Here is a 16,186-nt window from a genome sequence, read left to right on the forward strand (position 1 = left end):
ACCCGCCTACCATCCGCCCGTCCCCCATCCATCTACCCATCCATCCATGCACTCTTCACTCACTCACTCACTCACTCACTCACTCCTCACTCACTCACTCACTCATTTGCCACTCTGGTGCCTCCTCTGTGCCTGGCACTGTGCCAGTGCTCCTCCCTGGTCTGTTTTCTGAAAAGTGCTTTGCTACCCTGTTGTAGCTCTTACGGAACATAGACAGGTAAGCGAGTGTTGCCCAAGTGTGGGGACACACCACCCCTATGGTAGGGGGTCATTTTAGGAGGCAGGCAAGTGGCTCCTGGATCCCTGCAGATGAATTGTATGAGAGGTGGGGATATGGGTGGCCCGGGGCAGGGGTCCTGATGCAGCCCCGGAGTCGGGACGATCCTGTCTCAGCACACACCTTGGCCAAGCTCTGTTCCAGGGACTCCCACAGCTGGTCCTGCATCCCAGGAGAGGGACCTGCCCCAAGCCTTGTCCAGAGAGGCCAGTGACTCCGGGAGCCACAGTCTCCGCTGTCCCCTTGGCCAGAAGGTATGCACATTTGGGAGGGTGGGGGTGGACTATGGTGGGCTGACAGCAGCCACTGCCGGGCTCCAGTGGCACGTGACAATGTGACATGGTGAAAATGGGGCTATGTTATCAGATGGAGTTATTTTCAGAGGACATGCAAATCTGGATTTTTATTTGGATTTAACTTTTTTTTATTAAAGTATATTAAATTAACTAAAAAAGTCGACAAATACTGGACCTACCAAAGGCAGGTTGTCTTAGGCAGGTTGTCTTGGGCAGGTGCAGCTGGCGCCAGCCTCCACGTCCGGGCAGGGTGGCAGTGTCCCACAGCAGACACCGGCGGGAGAGCCCGCCCCTTCCCTCACACCGCTCCAGGGACCAGAAGCAAAACACATTCGGCCCTGCGTGCCACGGGGCTGGGTCTGAAGTGAGGGGTGGCTGTGTGGCCACGGCGGAGCCCTGACCCTCTCTGAGCCTCCTCGTGCCTGTCTGTGAAACGATGGCACCGGCTGACCAGCTGACCTCTGGTGGGGGGAAGTGTCTTTTCATTTCGAGGTCGAAGGTCAGGCATTGTCTGCTGCTTTTCCTCCACCACCTCTGCCCCCTCGCCTGAGCCCTGTCGCCGCTCACCTGGATTTCTGCAACGGTCCCCTCTCTGGCTTCCCACCCAGAGGCAGCAATGGCCTCAACATGAGGATCAGATCACATCACTGCCCTGGTGAAACCACCCGGCCCCTGCTGTGGCACTAAGCACTGAGCTCAGTCTGCACGTGGCTGGGGAGTCCTGCATGAGCTGGTTCCGGCCACCTCCGCTGCCCTCCACTCCGGCCACGCTGGCCTCCCTGCTCCTAGACCTCGCCCAGCATGCTGCTGCCTCAGGGCCTTTGCAAGGGCCGTTTCCGCTGCCCGAACCGTCCTGCCGTCCTGTCTAGCTCAGGGTTTTCTGTCCTGGTTCCAGGGGGCCTCCCTGACCTTCTCGGTCACTCTCGGTCCTACTGCCTGTTGGATTTTCATCGGCACCCTGCTTTTCCTCAGAGGTTATCTGGTTCTGGGGTTCATTTTCTGATTCAGCTTCTGATGGCCTCTACGAGAAATCATCCCTGAGGGGGGCTGTGTCTGCTTCACTCACCGATCCCTCTGGAACGCGGCAAGAATGGCTGCCTACAGGTCTCTAGAAGGTCTCGGCTTAGGCGCTAAGAGCCTTGTGATCTCGGACCAGTGGCCCCCCCACGCTGAGCCAGCCTCCTCATCTATCGGATGGGGCTGAAGTTCCCACATGAGCCCTCGGAGGCTGCTCAGAGAACCGGGAGGCGGGGTACCGGTGACGCGGACCCCGGGACTGCCCACGTTACAGGGTTAGGGACACGGTTTCAAGGCTTTAGAAGGACATTGTTAACCACGGGTAATCCGCATGTCCTGAGCTCCTGGTTTGCTGGGATCTTCTTGGAGACACAGCCACACGAACACCAGGGGGCGCCCGAGGCTTGGTGCTGGCCTGAGGCCCTGGAGGTGCGTTAAGGTCCAGGCCGCCGCTGGGTGGCTCCAGAGGCGAGTGTCCCCAGCTAACAGGGCTGTGTTACTCCACTGATGTTTGATGTTACCAACGTCCCTTCCTTCACCAGAGGACGGTGAGTCTCAGTGGCGATTTAAAAAAGGGGTCCCCCCTTGTCCAAAGGAAAGCACTGTTGGTCCCCAAAAGGTTAGGGGGAAGTTTTAGGTCCATGAAATCTTAAATACTGCTGTTGGGTTGGTGTGACCAGGGTTGGGATTTGGGGCTCGTGGAAGAGGCTGCTGGGAAGGCGTGACAACCCCTATCTCAACACACACGTACACACAAGTACATACACGGACGTGCACACGCATGGATGCACACACATTAAACATACACACGTGTGCGCATGCAGACATGGGCACGTGCAAACACATACATGCAGAAAGATGAAGTCCCAGGAGCATCCAGAATAATTCATGTGTCTGTCACCAAAGGAAATATGCCTGTATATCTAACTGTCCCAGATTTGCAGCTCGACCGTGGGGTTTGGGGACTTTAGGGGGGGCCTCCGGAGCTTCCTGGGCAAATGTCACCGGAGAGCATGCAGTGAGGAAAGTGTCGTGTACCCAAAGTTACTCAGATGAACGTTGAGCCACGGCCCTCTGTGGATTTGCACACATGCACTTAAAAAAAAAAATGGTTTCCATAAAAGGAATTTTGGTAATCACCTAATTTTTAATACAATTTTTATATACAAAAACCCCATTTCAAAGGACTTGCTATACAAGACAAAACAAAAGCATCAGATTGCATGACTTTAGCAAATAATGAGTCTCCGACGCCTACAGACTTCGATCGCAGTTGGCAGCGTACAGGAATGTCAGAGTCACACCAACCACACGTTCAAGACAAACACGTTTATGTTTCCTTCCCTCCCTTTTATGTTGCTCTGGGTGCTTGAGAAATTTCAGACGACTATTTCAGCTTAGACTGCTGCCAATTTAGAACATTCACATCGTCTACGAGACTTGTTTTTACAAGCTCTTAAAAACATAATTATCCAATAGTAACATTCCTGAAAGTAAGAATAGAGAGAAGTGTTACCAAAATAGAAGGCTTTATTAAGAAAAAATCTTTGGTAGTAACAGTATTTTAAATTCCTCTCAATGATATTTGATTAACTAGTAAAATAAATTCCTTCCACCTTTGAGCTACAGGAAAAAAAAACCCTCAAATCCACCGTAGAATCGATTTGGGAAAAAAAAAAAACCTCAATAAATATCCTAAAGCTGCAAATGTGCCCTGGGAACCTTAAGACTTCTTGAGACGCTCACGTCATCTTTAGAAATGGCTCCGAGGTCCTCTCTCACCGCCTGTCCAACTGTTGACCTGACTTTTTCTCACAAGGAGGACAAAACGATTGTGAGGTCAGCTCACGGCGGTGGCGGGAGGTGTGTGGCTGACAGTGGGGACCCCGAATGTGCCGGTCACCTGCTTCCTCAGGGCCACCCGCACCCCTCCAGTTCTCCAAGAGTAAATGTGATGCTCCCACGCCCTCTGATGGGTGGGGCCAGGCCACCCCCCCGCACTCGCTGGCACTCGCACGCATGATCGCTCTATCCCCAGCAATCATTCCGATTAACCTTGAATAATGAAGATAAAAAAAAGTCCCTGCATAACGGGTTTGTGCAAAAACAAGGAGGAAACAAACCAAAAACAACAACAGAAAAAAGACCAAAAAAAAAAAAAAAAAAGTCCTATCAGGAGGTGGTCTGCCAGGTCTGCTATAAACATGGAACCACCAGGCCTGATGGGGCTGGAAGCCGCCTGCCCCGGGGGAGGGTCCCGTCGGTGGGGACGCCGGGGGCTCTACAGGACGCCCCCGTGGTACTCAGGGCCGTCCAGGCCGGCTTTGGGGCTGTGGTTGTTGCACGGCTCGTCCTTCCTCCGGCCCTTCTCCATCCACGTGTCCAGCAGCTGCTGCCTGCCCTGCTCCTCCCGCATGAATAGCTCCACCATGAGCGCCTTCTCCTTGTGGATCTGCTGGCTGATGTCCTTGGGGATGTCCGGGATGACCCAGTCCACAAAGTCACTCATGAACATGACCAGGTTCTGGAAAGAGAGTCGGCATGCGGGGGTGAGGGGGAGGGCCCCGGAATCGCTCCCACCACCTCTCCCCGCCTGCAGCACCTCCCCCCGCCGACCCCGTCAGTCCCGGCCCTGTGACTTCAGGCGCCACCTTTGAGCTCCCTGGGCCTCGGTTTCCCAGAAAGTATAAACAAGGCAGGAAACCAGCCAGCGGGCCCTTCAGAAATGTTCGCCAGCTTTCTTGTAAGAATCTGAGCTCAGCGAATAGGGAAGGTCTCTGAAGGAGTCCAAATTCCTTGGCTGGAAGGCTTAAGAAATGATCCAAGTGATCACGTATCACCCAATATGGCAAGTGTTAAGGCTTTAAAGAAAACCATTTAGATAAAAACAGCACAAAAATGGATGGAACCGAAACTCTGATGATTCCGAAGGCGTTTCACAGTTTGCAGGGCCTCCCGGGGTCACCCCGAGCGTTTCTCACTAGAGAAATCTCTGGTGCGTAGAACGCAGACGAGTTGGCTTTTATGAAATCACCAACATCTTTGCTTTTTTAAAAACTCCTGTCTAGTGATGATTTGTTAGCATGTCCGCTGACTCAGTTGCTCTGTCGTGGAGGTGGCTGTGTCTCTAGCCCCCTTTCTCAGTCGGTGCTCCCGGCCCCCAGCTGTGGCCGATGTTGGCTGCTAATGCTCACAGTTCCCCGCTCTCCAGGGAACTGCCCCCTCCCGTCCCTCTTCCCTGCCTGGATAGCCCACAGCCAACGACTGGCCAGCGTGAGCAGACGAAAGGTGCTCTCTTGCCTCGAGGTGGGCCCAGGGCGCCTCGCAGGGCCAGGCAGGGCTGTCTCCAGCCAAGACCGCCTACCTGCTGGGCTCCCTCAATAACCCGTTTGCACAGAATCCTTGTCTCAGGCTCTGCTTCTGAGGAACCCGGCCCGGACACTTGTTCTGACTGCAGAGTGCTCTGAAAAGCTGACAGATGAGGCAGTGGAGCCTCAGGGAGTGGACATTCTGCCTGAAGCCACACTGTGTGCCAGGGACAGAGCTGGGGCTTGAACCCAGTTCCCGGGATTCCAGGTGCTAGGGAGGCACACACGAATGGAACCTCAGCGGGGCTCCTGTGGCTGAGGATGCTCCCCCATCTTCGGGACGTCAGATGCCATGGGTGCTAGTCTAGTCCCTAATGTGGGGCCCGGTCCACTGGGAATCACTCCGGCCTCAGAATTAGCTCATTTCCCTCCCCGGAAATGGGCCGCATGAGGCCAAGTGCCCTGGCTGCTGGCCGGGGGCTGGAGTCCCCTGAGAGTCCTCCTGCCTGTGCTGGCCCTGTCCACAGGAGACACCTCCTGCTACACAGAGACGGCGAGGGACAGAGAGGGGAGACTGAGGCGGGGTCTCCCTCCTGCCGCGCCTCCTTCGATAAAGATCATTTGTGCTGAACTAAGCCTGCCCTCTGCCAGCCCTGGTGCCCCTCCTCCGGCCCCGTTTACTCATGGGGTCCTCCAGGGACCTGTCCTCGCATGTGCCTGGGCTGCCGGCCCTTGGGGCTCCCGGAGCAAGCTCTGCAGGCACCGAGCCCCGACCCCGGCTGGCTTCTGCCTCCCGGCCCGTTCTGAGCACAGAGAGAGTCCTCGGGGCCCAGTTCCCAACCCCGCAGGACACACGCACCTGGAAGACAATGACGAATGCCAACCGCGCTGCCAGGACGGCCCAGAAGTCCTTGGAGATATCATACTTGTGCTCTGACCACGGGGGCTCCCGATAGTCTTTGTACCTGCGGGAGATGACGGGGTCAGGGTGGGCCTGCGAGAGGAACTCGGGGTTCTGCCCGGTACCCTGTAGCTCCGGACAGAGTGTTAAGAAAGCCTCAGGCAGAGGGCCCTCCCTCAGGGGCACCGCCCCAGGCTAGTGGCTCAGGTGGCTGCTGCCTCTCTCTCTGTGTTGGAGCGGGGTGGCCGGGACCCACCGTGGGCTGGGCAGGGCCCAAGGGGCTTTGTGGAAAATGCAGACTCTGGAGGTGTCCCCGTAGGTCCAGCCGTAGGCCCCCACGAGTGGGTTCTGGGGCCATCTGGTAAAGCCCCTTTTCCAAAAAGGAGTCCTGCCTGAGTGAGACTCAGCAGGCCATGCAAAGCAAGCGGGGCCTCCCTGGTTGAAGCAGGGTGGGGTTCCCTAAGCCTGGCTCCCCTGACCTCAACGCAAACCCACCATCCTCGCAGCTCGAGGCTGCATTCCATGAAACCCATGTTGAAAACCACCTGTCCAGTCTCTCCCCTCTTTGCAGAGGAAACTATTGGAAAAAACTAAACGTTTTCTCGAAGCGGCCTGTATAGGAGGTTAAACACACAACCAGTGTGCTTGGGGCCCGCCGGCCACCTGTCCCCATGAGGCCCAGCGTCCAGGGGCATCGCCTGCTGTCTCTTCTGGCTGTGGCCTGTTGCCCCTTATCTCCACGTGACCCCAGTCCTCCCCAACTTATCACCTTTAGACACTGCGTGTCGACGTCCAGCTTGGAGGAACAAGCGCCTTCGTATGCGCCCCCCTCCCCCAAGGCTCTACCACCATCCCCCGATCTTTATTTCTTGTTGTCCCCTACTGCACCAGTGGGGTGACGGCCACCTCCCATGCTTCAGGTCTCCCCGTTCCCTTCCCGGAGGCCCAGAGATGCCTAGGACGAGAACCTGGATTCCTGTCTCCACCTAGGCCCCCTGCCTGCTCCCTGAATTTGGGGGATGTGTGAGTTTAATGGGGCTGACAGCGAAAGGCCGGCAGGGGCAGCTTCCGGCCGCTGGGTCGCAGGTCTGCCCTGCTGGTCACTGAGAGGCTGGGGGCCGGGGCGGAGGCCAGGAGAGTAGCACCTGGCTCTGTGGGCACAGCCGGGGCCTGGACCCAGGTCCAGCTCCTGCCTTTCAGTGTGAGTGTCCCCGGGCAGCTGCACGGCCCCTCTGGGCCTTGGCCTGGCATTCCCTCACTCTATCGACCGGCCACGACGTGCCGGGCCCCATTCCCAGTGTAGATTCGGGGGAATGCGACAGACGGGGCCGCTGCCCACAGAGCTTTGCGTCTGGAGGGAGCTGGATGGGAGTCCCTGAGGGCCAAGCTGCCAACCCCAGAGACAGGATCAGGCTGGGAACACACTCTGTGCCAGCTGCTGGGCGACGCATAGGTTGTACAACCCGATCTCCAGCGGGGACTGCAGCCAGCGTGTCCTCCCAGCATCAGAAACCACATGCATTTGTTCCTTGCTCTGCCCCTATGCTCACAGCCAGCCGTGTCGGGAGGCTGAGAAACATGTTTGGCCCATTTGGCAAACTCCTGTGCATCCCTCAAAGCCCACTGCTCACGGACCGGTCCAGATGTTTCCCCGCCCCCCACCCATGCTGACCTCGATCGTAGAAGAGCTTATTTTTCTCCTTGGCTTTTGTCAGCAGCCTGCCGGCCCCTGTGGGGAGGATAGCGATGCCCCCTCTGGGGCTGGCAGTGAGCGTTAAATGAGACGATCCTGTTTCAGGGACAAACGGCAGCCAGCAGCGTCGCAGCTCTCAGCTCTGCTGGCCGCTTCCCTTGCACCCGCCGCCCCAGGCTAGGCTGGCCTCTGTTCCCCCCGCTACCAGCTCCTCCAGGGGCGGCTTGACGCAGGCTCTGCCCGGCTGGGTGGAGCCATGGTGCTTATAGCACCTGCAGCCTGTGATCGTGGCCTAGGAGGACTTGCTAAAGCTGAGTCCCCAAACCCCGGAGCAGAATGGCCTGGACCACGTCTCCTGCCTCCATGGCAGTAAAAGCAACAAGACACTTAAAACGGGGACTTCGCCCTGTCTTCTTGGCCTCTCTCCCATGTGGCCAGGACACCCCAGCTGACACGCGGGATGGGCAGCTGCTCCCTTAACCAATGCCTGTGACTCGGTGCCCGATTCCTGAAACCAAGGCCCACCCTGTAAACACCAGCACTGACGCCTCTGAAGGGACCGCTCATAAAATGACCACATATTTCTCCACCCTTTCCTGATCACTCTTCCTCTAAAATTCACCTTGAGTGAAACAGGTCAAGTGCAAGTGTTCTCGGTGCTGCCTGACTCGTGGGGAGTCCAGACCGGAAGCCTGGGGCTTGGGCTGTGCCTGCCTGGCGCCTGGAGCATGTGCCTGCGGGAGGATCGGTGGGGCGGGGGTGGAGCGGGGGGATCAGCTGCCCCTTCCCTGGCTCCCGGCTGCTGACACTGTGTCCTCCCCCAGGGGCTACGTGGAGGGCTGGGGCAGACCATCAGGGCCTTGCTCCGACGTGTGCGCCACGGACGTGCGGGCGGTGGGAGTTGGAAGCTGAGACCGTGTGGTGTTGCGTGTCTGGCGTGTCACTTGCTTTCCCCGGTTGGCAGGCCTGGCTCTGGCTTGATCCTCCACTGTGTGCCAGGTCCCAGGGCAGGTGCGGTCCCCTCCCTGGCCCAGAGCACGCGGGGCAGCGTGTCACTGCCCTCCGACCAGCCGGGGCCAGCCGGGAGCGTCTGCTGCTGGGGCGCTCGGCTGCCTTTCCCAGAGCCGCCCTACTGTGTGCTGTTTTTCCATTTCTTGAGCCTGTTTTTTTTTTTCCCTGCAGCCACAGGCCACTTGTTGCTGCTGTCGGTGCCTTGGACCTGGGTGTCCCCTCTCCTCCCTGCTGCTTGGTCAAGCATGATGGGGACACACGGGTCAGCTTATGAGAACTACGTGTAAAGTCAGGGTGAACAGCCTCCCCCGTGCGGGAAGGGCCGAGCTTCCCCGTGTGGGCTGCGTGACGCGTATTTTGCCCCCGAGGGCTTTTGCGTGCTGAGTCTCGGCTGGGTGAGAGGCCGGGGGACGGTCAGCGGATGCTGAGTGCACCGTGATTACACGGTGTCTGGACTCTCCTTCCCCGCTGTCAGCCTCACGTCAAAGCCATGGTCAACAGCACGGCAGCAGCCCGGTTCCCCACCCCGGGAGCCCGGATGTGCCGTCAGTCTCAACAACCCCCCTCCCTCTACACTTTATGCTGCAGAGAGACGAACCGGGGCTGCCGTCCCCACCCACAAACACGCCCATCCTCACCTCCGCTCTGACCCGCCTCGCTGCTCGCCCGGAAAGCGCCCCCCGCGCGCCCTTTGGCTGGGCTTCCGGCCACTTTCGCCCGTGATGCCAGTCCATCTATGCTCCCGTCATTCCCCTGCTCAAGGCCCCTGCACAGCAGGGGTCCCGTCACCCCCTCCCAAGTCCACAGCCCGCAACGCAGGCTGGCACATCCGGGCTGACGCACGCGAACGGCCAGGTCTTGGCTCTGCCTCTCACCCCTGACCCGCCTCCATCTTCCCTGGGGTGCCCCTGCACGCCCCAAGCTCCTGGTCAGCAGGCAGGGCCCTGCAGTCTGTCTGTCTCAGACATCTGTTGCTTTGGCCTGTTTAACATCCATCACCCCCTCTTTAAGTCACAGCGCCCTAGTTTTCCTTGGGACTCCCCCAATTCCCCACACCTTGCACATAGCCCAGGCCTAGCCAGGAAGAGCTCTCTGCCCTCTGGCAACAGCTATTGGTTTGGGGATCGGCCTGTGACCCAAGTCAGGCCAGCAAGACTTAATCTTGGGGCGTCTGCCGACTCTCAGGAGACTTTCCTCCCATTGGGACTGCTGGGCAGGGTGGATGCAAAGCAGGAGCTGCTGGGGCCCCTCTGCCCGCCAGGACTCCATGCCGGCCTGCAGGAGAGCAGAGAGGGGAGGCAGTGCCCGGGCAGGGCCTGATGGCGGCCAAGCCCCTGGATCCAGCTGTGCCTGCAGCTGCCCTGAACTTCCTAGTCAGTTACTTCCTATCCTTACCCCCGGGATCATTTTGTTTTGTTTTTTTCTTCTCTAAAACGAGATCGAGCTGCTCTGTGACTTGCCCCTGAAGGAATCCAGGCTGGAACGGGGGACATCCCCCCAAATGCGGTACCTGCAGATCTGCACCTCGTAGCCCAGGTCCAGGGGGTCGCTGGGCGCCGTGCCGTCCTGGAAGTCGCTGACGTTGAAGGAGGACAGCGTGTGGTTGACGAAGCCATGCATGGTGCCGTTCTCGCTGTAGGTGTACAGGTACACCAGGCGTGGGATGAAGTCGGACGTGAAGGAGATCACAAACGCCTGGCCGGAGACAGTGGGTGAGCGCGGGCCCCAGCGGGGGACGGAACACCCCCCACAGTGCCGGCACCTGGCCGTGTGACACTCTGCCCACGAGCCGGAAACGTGACTATAATATCCGGTGGCAGATGAAGGGCTGGGGGCACTCCTGAGGAGCTGGGGACAGGTGGCCCCTGATTGGGAGGGCGTGAGGATGAACGCCGACCGTCTCTCACTGGCTGCGTGGCCTCGGGCAAGTCACCTAACCTCTCTGTGCCTAGCCTGAGGAGCTGGGGACAGGCGGCCTGAGTGGGAGGGCGTGAGGATGAACGCCAACTGTCTCTCACTGGCTGTGTGGCCTCGGGCAAGTCACCTAACCTCTCTGTGCCTCTATTTGCTTGTCAAATGGCCAATGACACCCAGTTTACCTGCCTTGCCTTCCCAGCTCGTCTGAAAGGGAACGAGGCAGGGAGGGGACAGTGCTTTGTAACTGAAGTTCTCGTCCAGCTCATCCCGTCCCAGAGCTGTCTCTGGGACAGCCAGCATGGTGACAATATCAGAGCAGGCACCCGGAGCCTGCCGGTCTGGAGTGAAGTCCAGCTCTGCCTCTTTCTGGCTGCGTGATTTGGGCAAGTCCTCTGACCTCTCTGTCCCTGGCTATCTCACCTGTAAGATGGGGTGACATCTCCCTGCCTCCGTGAGCTGTGTGTGCACTAGTGAGTGGGTGCACTGAATGACCTCAGAAGGGCCTGGAACATTCTAGATGCTCAATAAATGGTAACTGCCATTATTACTGCCACCCGGGCCTTGCTGTAACAACTCAGTACAACCAAGACACTCCTCCAGCCCGGGGCTGCACCCAGGCTGGTGGCAGAGACCTGCCTAGTTCCCCTGGAAGGGACGCCCGGCCGGTGGCAGCTCGGGCAGGTCTTCTATTGGTCGAGGTCCCGATGTCACTTACGTTGATAATGACGGCAAGTTTCCCGACGCCTCTGAGAATATTGTACCAGATTCCTGGGGGAAATAGAAGCACAGGTCAATGACGCTCCTGCTGCTGGCTCTGTCGCTCCGGCTGGCCCTTTTCTGGGGGTGCAGTCGGATGCTTGAGAGTGGGGAGCTGTTCAGTGGGGGTACCCGGGGGAGCCAAGTTGACCGCAGCCTCTGAAAGAGGCGCCGAAACACAGCTGGCTCGAGGGAGTGGCTGCGGACCAGCTCCTGCGGACCCGCGTCCACGCTAACCGGCTTGGATGCCGTTTATGGCTCGAGTGAGTGGCTGCGGACCAGCTCCTGCGGACCCGCGTCTACGCTAACCGGCTTGGATGCCGTCTATTTTCTAAAGCAACGAAGATTCATTTGGGTGCAGCTTCTGCTCGGAGAGCCTGGAGACCAAACCCACGAGGTTCGGTGTCCTGGAAGTGTGATGTGGCTCTAGCACCAGGATGACTGTATCTAGGGACAGGCCAGGGCCAGAGAGCCAGCTGGCATGCAGCCGGTGAGGCCGGCTCACGTCCTGGGTGGGACGACGTGCTATCAGTGAGGAGCAAACCATTTCCCGCTGGATGCGCCTCTGCTCCTGGCCGCCACGGCACGGTGTTGTGCCGGACCCCAGATGAGCGAGCTTCCCACTTTGCCCCCCGAGAAGCATGTGTCCCTCTGCTGGCCGGGCCCAGGAAGGAGGTGTCCTATCCAGGGGCCAGTGCAGGCCTTGCTGTGGGCCCTCGATGCTCTGACTCCTGGAAGGGGGCCTGGCAGCCCGGCCTGACCCCCACCCTACCTTAAGTGAGCCCCACCAGGCCAGGAACCCTGCGCCAGGCGCTCACTCTCCCTGCCCCAGATGTGAGACGGAGAATGACCAGCACTTCTCAGAAAGGGCGGGAGGGGCAAGGGCCGGTCACTGGGTCACCGTCATTACAGAAGAGCGTGGCAGGGTGGGGCTTCTCTACGCAGGGCAGAGGCTGCTCAGGCCGGGAGAGCAGTGAGCATCGTGGGGTGTCTCCCAGGCCTGACCCCTAGGCCTTGTTTTGCTGGCGGCCTGCACAGATGAGGTCAGGCCCGCATGGCCCTGAAGCTAGACACCACAGGCCAGAGGCTGCGTGCAGGATGGCGTGCGAGGTGCTGAGACCGCTGGCTCCCCAGCCCTGACTGGCGACAGTTCTGGGACAGCCCTAGTGCCCACGGCAGACCCGCGCGTGCGGGAGGCAGTGGGCACCCTCCCGCCTCCTGTCCACTGTGGTTGTCTCCTGCCCTCCCCGTGGAGCAGGAAGCCAGCCACGCACCCTGCTCGGTGGCCGTGAGAGCACGCCTTGTGTGTGCTGGCCACTCCCTTGGCCCTCCTGGGGCCTGAGTTCGAGACCTCCGAGGTGGGGTGCTGAGGCACAGGTGAGCCCGGGAAGTTGAAGTGTCCGAGCAGGGGGCTCCCACGGGAGGCAGCAGCCAAGCTCTGCGGGAGGAAATGGCATCTGCGGCTGGCCCCAGTGACTGGCCCGATGAGCCAAGAAAGGTGACAACGAGACACGGATGGGCCAGGGAGCGCGCTCTGGAGCCGGGAGCGAAGCCTGTCCCGCCAGTGCAGTGCCGTCTTTACGTCTGGACCTACGGCGTCTGCGAGGTCCCCGCACCCGAACACCGGGGTCATCGTGTTCCAAAAACGTGAAGCCAGGACGCCAGCCCCTCTGGGTCCTGACCCTCCCTCCCAGGGACGCACAGTCCAGGGTGAGAGCCGCCACTCGGATGGTCTCCAGGAAAAAGGGGACAATGCTTGGGGGGAAAAAAATCTCTGGGCTCCCCGTATGGAAATCTCACAGAGGGAAGCGTCCAGCTTCTCGGAGGCTTGGCTGCCATCCAGGGACGCTAAGCCCCCTTTCCAAGAACAGACGGGGAGGTGTTTAGTCACCCCTGACCGCACACAGTGCCCGGCAGCTGAAAGCAGGCAGAAGTTTGTCACTTGGAGCCTCTGAAGGAGGAGGGCGAGAGCAGGAAGCACGTTAATCTGGTGTCAAAGGTCAGAGCCAGGAAGCTGAAGCCCGTTCCCACGCACAGGGCTGGGTCCCGGGGTGACACGCCACGCCCCCTCTCTGTGCCATCAGGGCGCCTGTGCTTTGTGGCGGAGCTTCCCCCAGCCACCCGGCCCTGTGGATGCAGGTCATGGGGGGCCACCGGGGCCCTCTGTCCCCACAGGCCGCACACGGATCACAGGAGGAATACAAAAGCCTCTTCAAGGAAAGCACACAGCGCGGAGCCCGTAAACAAACCAGTGAAAGACAGCAGATGTCTGCAGCCAACCAAGCGGAAAGCAGGAAGCGGGCGGCTGACCCGCGGGGCCCGGGGAGGGGCCGGCAGCCAGAATCCCCAAGATGTGCGTCCAAGCCCTGCTCGCGGTGGGAACAACAGCCATGCGGGACCATGGAGGCCGGGCGGACGTCCCAGGCTCTCTCACCCTGGTGAGTTTGCGAGTTAGGATGTAGCCGCAGGGGACAGCCAGGGCTTTGCCCAGCAAAGGGTGCCAAAGCAAACAACACAGCCACCGTGGACGCGCCGTGGGCCTCCGGGCACCTGAGAATCCGGCCTTTGTAAGGAATGAGTGACAGGGAGGCCACACTCTTTGCTTTGCTGCCACTGGGCACGGAGCTCCAGCATTCCCAAGGACTGCCCAGGGCACGCCTAGCAGGCCGCCCCGTCCTGAGAGAGGTGCGCGGCGAGGGGCTGAGGCCTGGCACGCTCCGGTTCCAGCTCAGCTCTGCGTCAGCCACCTGGCCTCAGAGTCCCCGTCCAGACGGTGGGGCAGAGAATCCGACCGACAGCCCTCATGAGGTTCCTCGGGGGCCCAACAGCTGAGCCCCACGGGAGATGTTTGATGCCGGACACCACTCCCTGGGGCCTGCCCTCGGAGCAGGTGTGATGTGCTTACAGGGGGCCTGGGCGGTGTCACCTTGGACTTCAGAGGGGCTTTGCAAACCCGGTGATGGCCCGAACCCAGCACACGGCCTGTGTTCGGATGGCCCACGAGCGAAGAGTGGCTTCTTACATTTTTAGGTGTTAGATGAAGAAGACACGGGAGACTTGGCCTCTTGGTGAGAACGGCTGCTCTGACTCGAGGACGTGGCCTCTTGGTCCGTGGGGACTGGGGACCGAAACATTGACTCTCTGGCCCTTCCCGGAAACTGGGTGCTGAGCCCCAACCATGTGCAGGAGAGAGGCCACGGGTGGGACGGATCAGGGGCCAGAAGGGACTTCTGCGGGCCAGCTGGCTCGGGGGCCTTCACGACCATTTAAATCATACCCAAAGCTTACGGGACGTTCAGTGCAAAGACTCAGGAAGCCCGCCGAGTCTTTGCTGATGGTCTGCGGCCCGGGGAAGCCGAAGCGCCACAGCACAGGGTGACGGCCGCACTCCCCGGTCTGGCTCATGTGTCCCTCCCTACAGAATGCCAGGGTCTCCCAGCCACAGTCTCTCCACGGACCCGTCGCATACACGCGGGGCTGTGGCGTGAACCGGCCGACGCCACCGGTGCACGAGCATGTTGAGTCGTAAAAATGGCAGTTTCCTGCAGTTCAGCCTCGGAGGCCACACGTGTAGAGGCTGGAGCTGAGGCTACCTTGGTGGCGGGTGGTGGAGGACGGCATCCGCCAGCAGAGGCCCACAAGGGGACGCTGACAGGATGGGATGTCCACGGGGATGACCCAACGCCCAGGGCTGCAGAAGCTCCTGGAGGCCCTGCCTTTGAGCAAGATTGTGTCTGGCCACGAAAAACCAGCCCAGTGGGGTCCTATCACGCTGCTATCTAATCCTCATTTTGGTAAAATCACAAATGACATCTCGAACGTGCATTCCAATCTGTGTATTTCAAGAGCTAGCACACAAGTGCTGTTCTCGCTAAAACCGTATCATACAGGAGGTCAAATGAACACGTTTTTGTGACCTTCTACCTCGTTTCAAGATAAAACCCCGATAAAGACTCTTACATTGTCACCGTGAAAACTGGGGTCCTGGTTTAAGTTGACTCCCTTTAAGACGGGCACGGTCCCTGTTGGCGCGGGCCGGCTTTGTCCGAGGCACGCGTGGGGCTCTGAGCCCTGCCCTCGATCTCCCCGCATCCCTTACCACTCCCGCCAGACGGGCACCTCCATCCGCTTGAATGCCTCTGCTGACGGGGAGCTCACCGCTCCATAAGGAAGGTGGCTCCGTTTTTGACGCTCTGTTATGAGGAAGTTATTCCTCGTGCTGCCATTAGAGGTGCCACCCCAAGGCCCAGCCCCTCCTCCGCATGGAGGAAGAGCCCCTTAGTGACCCCGGCTGCCTCCGGGCCTGGACCCCTATAGACAATGCTCTTCCTTCGTCAGCGGAAGGGGGCGTCTTCCCTCCCTCCTTTCCTTTTGAATATTAAGTGATCACATGACACACTCTGCCAGAAGGAGCTAGCTAAGCAGCTAACACGAGCTTCCCCCTCGGTCTAGCTCTGTGCTCTGGGGGGGCCCACACACCCGAGGTGGGAGGGGGTGTGGAGGACCATCTGAGAGGAGGTCACCTCAGGGACGGTGAGGGTCTGGTATCTGGGACTGCCTCTTTCCGTGGCTGGCACCTCTCAGGAGTCAGGAGGTCGGGACAGTTAGGAGCCGTGGGGCCTCGCGTCACTCCCGCCCGCGTCTGGGCCTCCACCCAGGCGGGGTGCGGCGAGGAGCCCGTGGGGACCTGCACCTGCCCCACTTTGTCAGCTCCAGCTCCGGCTCCTGCAGCGCAGGACCGCTTCCCCCACCCGGCCCGCCACGCTCAGAACCCTGCGTCAGCTCACCGATGTCTTTGGCTCTGACGGCCACCGGCCTTCGCAGCTCAGTGACGAACTTTTTGGCGTCCAGGCGGATCTCGATGATGTTATTCAGCAGCGCGAACAGCGGGGCCAGGGGGAAAGACGCGACGAACAAGGTGACAAAGCCGAACTGGATGACTGCAAAGACAGCGGAGGCCCTGAGCACACGCCGCGCCCCGCCTCCCACGCGCCAGGCCCCGCCTCCCGC

At 59.7% G+C, this 16,186-nt stretch overlaps 1 protein-coding gene across 1 annotated transcript in view; it reads right to left on the bottom strand.

Annotated features, from left to right (window-relative positions):
- Nucleotides 1-3,871: 3,871 nt before the first annotated feature.
- ANO1 (anoctamin 1) overlaps nt 3,872-16,186 on the bottom strand; it is a 69,574-nt gene continuing 57,259 nt past the window's right edge. The window contains 5 exon segments of the mRNA XM_006911293.1: nt 3,872-4,114; nt 5,758-5,863; nt 10,014-10,198; nt 11,136-11,188; nt 15,964-16,116. Of these exon segments, the coding sequence (XP_006911355.1) occupies nt 3,872-4,114; nt 5,758-5,863; nt 10,014-10,198; nt 11,136-11,188; nt 15,964-16,116 (740 nt within the window).

The sequence above is a fragment of the Pteropus alecto genome, unplaced genomic scaffold (genome assembly GCF_000325575.1).
Source record: "Pteropus alecto unplaced genomic scaffold, ASM32557v1 scaffold43, whole genome shotgun sequence".
NCBI lineage: Eukaryota > Metazoa > Chordata > Mammalia > Chiroptera > Pteropodidae > Pteropus > Pteropus alecto.